The sequence below is a fragment of the Rhodamnia argentea genome, chromosome 9, assembly GCF_020921035.1.
Source record: "Rhodamnia argentea isolate NSW1041297 chromosome 9, ASM2092103v1, whole genome shotgun sequence".
NCBI classification, from domain to species: Eukaryota; Viridiplantae; Streptophyta; class Magnoliopsida; order Myrtales; family Myrtaceae; genus Rhodamnia; species Rhodamnia argentea.
Window position 1 is genome coordinate 22,929,438 of NC_063158.1, and position 10,505 is coordinate 22,939,942.

General features: G+C 39.8%; 2 protein-coding genes across 2 annotated transcripts; one reads left to right on the forward strand and one right to left on the reverse strand.

Moving 5' to 3' along the window:
• Positions 1-2,185: 2,185 nt before the first annotated feature.
• Positions 2,186-3,838, forward strand: LOC115739820 (dof zinc finger protein DOF1.4-like). The gene has a single exon (XM_048285909.1). It carries the CDS (start codon positions 2,737-2,739, stop codon positions 3,646-3,648), a length of 912 nt encoding a protein of 303 aa, XP_048141866.1. The 5' UTR covers positions 2,186-2,736; the 3' UTR covers positions 3,649-3,838.
• Positions 3,839-7,547: 3,709 nt separating this feature from the next.
• On the reverse strand, positions 7,548-10,505 carry LOC115739821. The gene is made up of 3 exons (XM_030673097.2): positions 10,313-10,505; positions 8,248-8,453; positions 7,548-8,070 (listed from the first exon to the last, which is right to left on the reverse strand). The coding sequence occupies exons 1-3, from the start codon at positions 10,400-10,402 to the stop codon at positions 7,815-7,817; spliced, it is 552 nt and encodes a 183-aa protein (XP_030528957.1). The 5' UTR covers positions 10,403-10,505; the 3' UTR covers positions 7,548-7,814.

Sequence of the window (10,505 nt, forward strand, 5' to 3'; positions counted from 1 at the left end):
TTGAAATTTTTTGTGACAGTAATTTTTTCTTTTTATTCCGAACACAACACAAAAATTTAAAAACCGGAAGAAAAAAAATGTGGGAAAAAAAAAAACCATCTAGCCCCGGATGTCGTCACCCGTCACTTGACACGCGCGCGCATATATATATATATATATATATATATATATATATATATATATATATTGTGTGGCCGGTGATAACCAATTTGACAAGACCCAAGATTCGGTATTACCAACGCAAGTTGTCGTCGAAGCTGGCAATAATGAGTGTACTTGAAATTACCACATCCTCAGCTGCAATCCCTAGCCGTCTAGCTAAACCCTAGACGGTACATGATTGTCCTTTCCCTTATAGAAGTATACAGAAAAGGAATTGGGAAAAATGATAAGACACACAAAATAAATAAACCGACCAATAATATAGGGAAACAAGCGACCGCCCTACACGTGCATGGGATGATGAAACATGTACTTCAACTGGGTAACGTGGAATCACATGCCTATAGGCCCTTAGAAATTATCTCCAAAGATCTCATGCATCCACCCAATTCTCTATTTCTGGTCTGTACGCTCGGCAGAGGTTATGATAATGGGGGCAGGGGAGAAAATAAAAGTCATCAAACAAGCGACAGTAGAATATAACCTCACTTCGATGTCATGTTAAAAACTTCGATCCAACAGCTTTTGCTAATAGGTAGATAAAAATCGCATGTATATGAACCTCGTAAAAGAACGATGTAGCATATAGTTCGCGACACGAGAAGGTACACCAATCTGAAGATGATCAAGTAGCTTTACTAATAGGAACGAGCGAGCGCCTATAAAGTTCTTTTCTTCGCTCTAAATCGAAAAGATGAAGACCCATCGAAAGGAAGGATGGCAATTAGATCATTTGCCGATATAAATCGGATAAACCCTATTAATGTAGTTTTCTTTTCAATGATAAATTATAAAGACCAATGAAGGAAATGCGAGTCAATGAAGTTCGATACGTGCTAACAAAACTTAGGAAATTGTTCAACCGGTTCTAAACTTATTATATGGATGTCAATTCGATATTAAAATTTTCAATTTTGCCAATAATGTCCTAAACCTTTGAGCGGAACTTCAATAGAGTCGTTCCGGCCAATTTCATCGCCAACATGCCGGATCGTGATTTCTGGCGAAAATTGATTATAAATATATTGAAATTTTGGACGAAGGTTTAGGATTGAATAAAAAGTTATAGACTAAGTTGGCATATGGATGATAGGTTTATAATTGATTGGGAAATTGATATTTTGTATGCCAGGAAAGCAAGTTATTCGTGCCGTGACAAAGGAGTTCATGAGTTGTCTCTTTCACGGGTCGACCCTGATAAGGTTGATTCATGCTGGAAATTGCATGTGGAATCTCACGTTACAAGGTGTAAAGAATCTTTTCCCCCTTATTGACAAAGATTACATCTTGTCACTCACAATGTTATCATAAAACCTTTGAAAATTGCAAAAGGAACATTCATGCACGACTACGAGGAGCGGGAGAAATGTCGAAGAATTCCCGCTCGAAAAAGGGCATAAGAACTGTGAATTATGCCTAGAATATTGAGGTATTTATGGTATTCACATTGACTTTTCGAATGTAACCCACTCACTTAAGAATATCATTGGAGCTTCTGACAATTGACTGCGAATTTCTTGATGTCCCAGTCGAGGCTAGGGTCATTTGCTTCGCTCAATTCACTAGTTAAGACTATACACATTGTTCGGCACATAAGATTTAGTGAAACTTATTTATTGCTACTTTGAACATTTCTCCTTAGTCAAATACACACACCAAACATATATTGGATGTTTATTCTGAGCACATTTGGATTGCTTTGGCCACAAGGGAAAGATACATGGAATGATCCATCCAGGAAATGGTTCGTGCAACTTCCACTCAAAGCTTAATGTTTACTAAGGGAAAAAGCTAATGCACATGCAATGGCAATGGGCAATGTGGCATGGAGGGGAATGATATTCCTTTTTGGCGCACGAATACATGAGGAGGAAAAGCACTATCAACGGCAACCATACGTCCACGTGTCAGAAACCCACCTCCATCATACGTCCACGTGTCAGTAGCCCACCTTCACCTTCAGGATTAAGTAAAATCTCTCTCCCTCTCTCTATGAAAATAATGATGTGTGAAGAGGGAAGAGAAGATGATAATGCAAAATTTGCTTTGCTTCTGTGTAGTTTTTATATAAGGGCTCTCTCACCACAAGCGCGCAGAAACCAACAAGTCACACAAAAATCCACCAAAACTCTCTTGAACCATACGAAAAACCTCCCTCAACCTTCCCTCTCATGTTCCTTTCACAGATAGATTCATCCATACACAGGTACATGTAGATAGAGACAGTGAGAGAGAGAGAGAGAGACAGTTCAAGATATGCAAACTTCTCACCACCTTCCTGAACATTTCTTGGCATCATCTCGCCGGCCAAAACCATCATCACCATCATCATCCATTAGTTTTCCTGCACAGAGCACCCTTCGGCTCATAAAACGCAGTCTGGTCTTCCTCATCTTCTTCAGATTCAGATTGATCTCTCTCCTTGCGCTAAGATCCAAAGGCTAGCTTGAAAGGAATCTCTGTTGACTCTTTTTCCTCACTTTCCCTTTCTCCTTTGGTGTTTCGGAGTTCGATCAGCCGCTAGTTTGAAGCCCGGTTAGCTTTGGAGGGTGGATTTGATAGAGGAAACTAGAGATGGGTTTGAGTACAAAGCAAGTTTCGAATGATGGGTTTGATTGGAACCAGTCTTTGTTGCAGGATTGCCCCCAAACCCTAGAGATTCCCAAGTCTCTTCCAATGAAGAGGCCTCTGCAACACCAGAACCAGCAGCTCCATCAGCCATCAGAGCCGTTGAAGTGTCCCAGGTGCGACTCCATAAACACCAAGTTCTGTTACTACAACAACTACAACAAGTCGCAGCCCAGGCACTTCTGCAAGACCTGCAAGAGGCACTGGACGAAAGGCGGGACCCTCCGCAACGTCCCGGTGGGCGGCGGTCGAAAGAATAAGAGGCCGAAACCCTCTCACCCCTCCTCCGCAGCAGTGAACTCCAGATCTGCTGGCTCGCGCAGCATCTTGACCTCCGCCGCCGCCGCCTCCGGTGCCCCGGTTCAAGCCCCCGAAAAGCAAAAATTTCAAGGTCTCCAAAGTGAAGCTTGTGATCAGAAAGACCTGAACGAAATGCTCTATCAGGCATTGATTTTTCATCCACCTCCCCTCGATAACTTGTGCAGCAACAGCAACGTCTTTTTGGGCTCATCACTCTCTACACCTGAAGCTGCGAATCTTCACTTCCCTTCGCTTCAAAGCTCAAGCCCTTTGGTGAGAAACACTTGCTCTTCGACACCGATCTCGTCCTTCGGCTTCTCGTCGACTGCGGATGCTCAAACAAGAGAATACAAGCCACATCTTGAGGAGTGCTCAACAATCATCACCACCAGTGTCATGCCCACCTCCACATGCACTCAGCCATGGAATTTCGGCAATATCGGCACGGAGGTGATGAACAGCACCAGCCATAACTGGGTTTGGGATGATATGGATAAGTTGGTCTCTACCAATCTGTATTTGCCTAATTGGGATGATGGTGAGACCAAACCACTATGAGGGCAGCTTAGTTTTTTTACTATACATAACCTTGGTTTCTCTTTTTTCTTGGTTCTTTTGGGATATATCTGTGATGATTGATGTTCTTGAAATCTCTAAAATTAAACTGGGTGTCTGTGACTTGATTCTTATAACTTGTAACAAATTTAGGCAGAGAGATAGACCAGACCGTTTGAAGCCGTCTACTTTACTGCCTGCAACTCCATATCTCTCTCTCTCTCTCTCTCTCTCTCTCTCTCTCTCATGTAAGCAAAGCTGTGTATGCACGTGAGTGCATGCATGTGCAGAGCAAGAATTAATAGTGTGTCATTTCAGTTCAGATGGGGTTTGGTTTTCCTGATGATGTTTTTTTTTTTGGTCAAAATAAGTAACATTTCGTTCACTTCCTCGAAATATAAGAGAGAAATATCACAGTTCAACAGCAAATTAAGACAAATTCCAAACAATTTCAAAATAAAACAAGCTCTATATAACAAGAGGACTAATCAGAATAAGATTATAGGCCACACGCTCAAAAAGCACATCTGTAATTTCTTCATATCTAAATCAGTCACCAATTACCGAATCCGTCTTGAATAATAATGTGTATAGTTTGATTGGGCCTTGGGTTTTCCGATGATTTTTTTTTTCTCTGGGGAATGTTGTGATTTTCTGGATTGTGATAGGGATGGTGATTTAGATGAGTAGGGTCTTCCTCCAGCTGGAGTGGACTGACAAAATGAGATAGGAAGATTCTTTGTGGATATGTGTAAATCCAAATATATATTTGTCCTGAATAATTGAATCTTGCGAGTAAGGTTTTGTTTGATTACTCGTAATCTATTTCGCCACTTGAAGAGAGAATCATTCTCTCTGCTCTTGTCCAGACAGCTCTCTAGCTGGTTGTAAAGCAGTTAGAACCTGCAAAAATATAGTTATATTTTTCCTGTTGTGTTGCAAAGTATAAGAACCCAAATATGTCCACTTGGTCGGGCTATTCTCGATTTCGAATCTAAGTTTGAAATGTTAAAGTTACCGTGTAATTTTATTGGGAAATCTTTCGGAACTGAGTTGACATCTCGTATCATTCTTATTTACTTTACACGGCTCTTCTTAATCTAAATGTACTACTAGCAATTTGTTTTTGTAGTTACATTTGCGAGTGTATCATATCGACTCGCGTAAACTTCACATATTGACATAACTATAGTTAAACCTGCTTACTACTGTATTTATTTCGAAAGAATGTGTCTATTTTGTATTGGGATTGCTCGATGTATGTGGTATTATTGCTGGCCCTTTAGTAAATTGTGAGGTATAATAGTTTCTAGCAGGCCTAATACCCTAAAAAAATTCTCAATTTTGGTTCCAATCTTAGTTTTATCTTAAACTTTTTTTGTCCGGCAAAAGAGCCCAACTTTAGGTTTAGTCCCAATTCTACTCCAAACATTTTTTTGTCTTGTAAAAATCTACCAACTCTTACTTGAGTCCCAAATTTGTCCCCGTTAACCCTCCATCCAAAATTTCTCTCCGCAATCGAGAGATGTAAAACTCCCAAGCATGAGCTATTTGAGGGTCCCGAGCCGAGTGTCTTGAGCGCAAACTCTCCGACAACGAGAAACGAGCATGAGAGAGTGAAAATTGAGTGCAAAAATTAAGATCCCAAGCGAGCTAGAAGGAAAACTATCTTAAGAGTAAGAGCAATTGAAGAAAGCCAACCTAATTACTCTAATTTTTACCCAAATTTCGAATACAACAAGAAATTGTTTGGGATGACATGGAAATTGAAAAAGTAACCAAAAATATCCTAAAAATAGTGCGTTTGTGCTTAAGACAGGACATTTTTGGTAATTTTTTCAAAATGTCCTAAACATAATGCATTTGTGTTCAACCAAGAAAAATAGTACATTTGTGTCAATTCAGTCTTAAACATAATAATTTGGCCAATTGAGTTATAAACCTTTTGACAATTTGTCAATATAGTTCATCCAACTAATTTTGGCCAAAAATCATCGAAGTGGACACATGTCATCCTACATGGCACAAGCGACGCCGACATTGACAATTTTTGTAAATTTTTTTTAAAAAATTTGAAGTATTTATTTATTTACTTTTCATTTCTTTATTGTGGATGGCGAGGGTCCGGTGACTTCGCCAGATTTGGGCAAGGGCTGCCTCGCCCAAGCCTTAGGTCCTCACTAGCCACTAGCGAAAACGAAAGGAAAAATTGAAAAAGGAAACAAGAAAGAAAGAAAAAGGATAAAAATTCAAAAAAATCAAACAATTATTCACGTTAGGGCTGGCCATACCATACGGGACGGTTGACACTAACTGGACTACCAAGTTAGTATTTTATGGCCAAAATTGGTCGGAATGGCTATATTAGCAAATCATCAAAAAGTTTGTGACTGAATTGGCATGAAAGCAATGATGTAGAAATGCCACGTCACTAAGAGCAATTTTGGATGGAGGGTTAACTGACGCAAATATGAGACTCAAGTAAAAGTTGGTATTTTTTATGAGACAAAATAAATTTCAAGATAGAATTGAACCTGGACCTAAAATTGATAATTTTTTGTGAGACGAAAAAAAGTTTATGATGGACTTGGGACTGGAGCAAAAGTTCGAAGTCTTTTATGAGACTAAAAAAATTTTAGAATAAAATTGGGACTAAAGTTAAACTTGAATTTCTTTACCAAAAAAAAAAAAGGTTAAACTAGAATTTTTTTTCTTTTTAAGGGTATTAGTCCATTTCTAGCATATAACCTTGGGCATAGCTAAATATATGATGAAGAAAGAGTAGCTTTTGTGGATATAACATCAAGAGTAAGAACAATGAGAGACATCCTATTAGATTTGAAACCTTCGAGTTTTACTGAACTTTCAAAAGGATTGACTTAGTGATTAAGCGTTTAACTTAGATGTAACACATCCCCAGTGTTCAAATCAGTGTTGCCATCTCACAGTCGCAAGGATTGTTTCAAGTTTCAACTGTGTTATGACTACCAAACATAATCTACCAAATGAGTGATGAATTCTCGTTAAGTACTTTAAGATGTCCCGTTCTTGAATACTCATTTAGAGTTTTATGGTTCGGATTATGAATTATTTTACAAATTAGACCCCAACATTACTCTTGCATAAAAAAAAAAAAAAAAAAAGCGGTCACAAATATGAGGCTTGCCAACAAGAACGATGTTCAAGTGCAATCATCAAGTTTTTGCCTTTTTGTTTGTGTAGTGCTGTGAATCTGTGATCAAAATGACGGCATTAGGCCTATTTTATACGTACATGACTAAGATTGAAGTGAAAGAAGATATGCAAGAAATTACTCCTTTATGTCTGGCCAAAGAGAACGGGTCGAGAAAGAATTGAATTCGAGACCTTATGACTTATTGAAACAGAAAGCCCCAGTCACCTTACTAACAACACTACGATGTCGAGTTTATATATGTTACCAGGAGTCGGCGACATAATCACTTCTCAAGATTAAAACATGATCATTCATCAAGAGATCCACTAACTTGTCTAATCCACACTTTTACATAGGCTATGTACATATCTGACCTGTGATTGAAACGTTCGACTAGAGAAATCGAGGGAATCCGGTCCCGAGATCGACCGTTTGAGGATTTCCAAGCTGTCGATAGTAACCCCTTCAAGATCCTGCGAACACATATCAATGCATGGATGTACAAATCGCGGATGTGCATAGTTTTCGTGTATCGTACATGTGAACCTCAGCGGTTGAATTTGTATTAAGTGCAGGAGTTTACATTCTGGGCACCACATTGATCTAAGGAAAATTGCACTGAACCAGACAAATTCATTTCAAATGAACTATAATTAAGTGCACCCAGGAGGGTCATTTATGAAACCTGTGCAATCCCGTTTGTGTTGACCTAGTGAAAAGCAAGCAATCAAACGGTTTCTCATCCAAAAAGAAAGAGATTACTACATGATCTGTAAATTTTAAAAGGTTAGAAAAGCTACTTTTACTTCAGGAGCAGAATCGAACAATCCTGACTGAGCAAACATCTAATAGTAACCCAACTAATGGATGCAGTCAACCGACATCTAATTGGAACTTCCTATCATGCACACAGCTATCAATAACAATTCCCAGCTATGGTTGACACGACTTCAACAAGTACACCGAGACACTTCCGTCCGCTTACCAAAGTCGGCTACAGATTCCCCATCCTCACGCCAGTATCTCTGGTGTAAGGTGCGATAGCTTCATTCACTTTGGAATAGCTAACATAATAAAGCTCGGAAACGATGCCCGTGAAGATGATAAATGCAGCCCCAGCCCCAAAGACTCCTTTCCGCAAGGTCTCGCATGATGGGGGATTATTGGAAATTAGTGTAGTGTATTTGGTGTGGTAAGCATTTCTCACGGAACCAGCCAGCAAGCAGGCCTCAGCAATTATAAAGAATACCCTACAAGATAAAAGCCAAGAAAATAATCATGGGGTCACCACCTCGAGGGTTGACAAATATGACTAGAACTAGAAAATTGTGGAGATAAGCATCACAGCATAGTGAATTGATGCTTTAGCATTAAACCCATTTCACGTCTCAAGATAGGGGAATGTGGAGTTTTGGATAAGCACATACCAGCAAGTAATGAAGAGTACTATGGCCCAAGTCCTAGCACCACTTGGCCTCAGAGCCTTACCACAACATAAGCATCTGCTCACCGCCACTATCAGAAGCTGACTAGCCAAAAGGAACAATAGGGATCCCACGCCTAACCCAGTTGCAATGTCTGAATCATAATGACAATATTTGAACTTTTTTGCAGTATCTTCCACAATCGTGGCCTGCAGAAATAACATTCTCAGATGAGATAGACCAGAGTAAGCAATCCACACTACTTATAGTTGTCATGACTAGTATATACACATCATGTATGTCTTATATTGCACATCTTGATATGAAATATAAGCCCAAGAGAAACTTCACGAGTATTGTTGGACTGGTAGGTGACAACTGTTAATATCTTCGTGGACATGTTCCAGAGTCTTAGCTTGACTAGGTACTGACTCGAGCTGAATGTTCATATTGCACAAAGCAACAACAGAACCATCACTAACTGGAAGTCAGTAATGGAAGACAATCATGTGTGTCATTGAGACTGCACACATGGATTCATACTATGTTCAAGTACAAAAGAACAAGAAACCCAAAATTACAGGATATAACATAATCAACATGTATATTGAGACTCCAACAACACGGTCAATCCCAAAATTTCCTTTACTTTTCAAAGAAGGAAAAATTAAAGGAAAAGGAAAGCACTTCACTGTTTCTTTCAAGCCTGCATAGTCAGGTCATGGGACTTGCCATCATTTGTATAATTATTGAAAATCTTGTTGCTGAATATACACCAGAACCCCTTTTTCCCAGGTAGGTAAGTTAATCTTCATTTCATCAAGAACTTCTCGGGATGACTAGCCTCAATACAAGCCAAACAAGCTTAAAGTGAACACACTCACATAAACTACACAAACCACGCAACTAAAGCTGCCCAGTAAGCAGAATGGACAGGAGGAAATGTAGAAAGGTCAGTTAGTAAAGCCACTTAAGTAGTTAAGCATACAGTTGCAGTCATTTTTTAACTGCCAACACATGATCTAAGATCATTTTCTAGCAGATGAAATCATGATTCAGAACTTTAAATTTAGTTTACAAAGCCATTCCTCTAAAGCTACTACTTTCCCAAGTAATTCCTACAAATCTGTCCTTGCTCTATGGCAAACAAATATAAGCACAAGAACATCAAAGAGTGGATCCAGGAACCACCCGCATCCCCACTGACAACAGAGAAACCAAACAGAACACAGAGCACAAACACTGACCTCAAAAAGAGCAAGAGAAGCTCACTATTACAGACTGGATCATGTCCTTCAATAAGCTCACTATAACAAGAGCTAAAGGCTTCGAGTTCACTTGTTAAAGAACTAAATCCATCAACACTTCCACAAAGTTCAATGAGCTCACCAACACACGAGCTAAGGCTTCAAGTTCATGCATTGAAGAACTAGATTCACCGATACTTCCGCAAAGTTCATATCGATCCAGAAGAGAATAGCAAAAGGAAACAAAATTCAAAAGTAGATTTGTATCCAAACAACAGAAAAAAACACGTCACATACTATAACACCCATTATGGACATAGGAAACCAGTATAAATTCTCGGCAAGGACATCAAGGTCAACCAACTACAACACAAGCAAAACCATACGTCACTGACATCAGACAAAAAATATAGCCTCGAACGATTAAACATGCGTTCCAGCTCGAAACCGCCGGCAATTTCTCCCAGAAAATCCCGAGCCCATCTCCGACACAGGGCGCTCAAAAGTTTCAGCAGAAGGCGAGTTCTCTAAGCCGAGCAGACCACCCGCACGGCACCAACCTTTCCAGAACGACCCATGCAACAAATTCACAGCCACCAACTCAAGCTAGACAACTCATGGAAGATTCCTCGGGAAATTATCCAGACTACTCCGGAGTCTCAGACCCAAAACCTCAAAAAGTCTCAGCAGGACACCAACAAGCACACCACAAAATGCAAAGGAAAGAGAAGCGAGACAGATGCACAGAAACAGCAAAATAATAATAATAATAATAATAACAATAATGCTTGAGCTGAGCACACTGAACAGCGATCACTCACAGTGTTCCTCCGCTGCTCCGCCGCGACGGCGAGCGCGAAAGCTATCAAATCGAAGACGAACACCACCACCAAAACCAGCGTCGAAGCCATCTCTCTCTCTCTCTCTCTCTCGCTCTGAGGAAAACGAAAGCAACAGTGCAAAAAATGTCTTCTTTAAATGAGAGTAAGAGAGAGAGAAACGATAAGCTTGCGT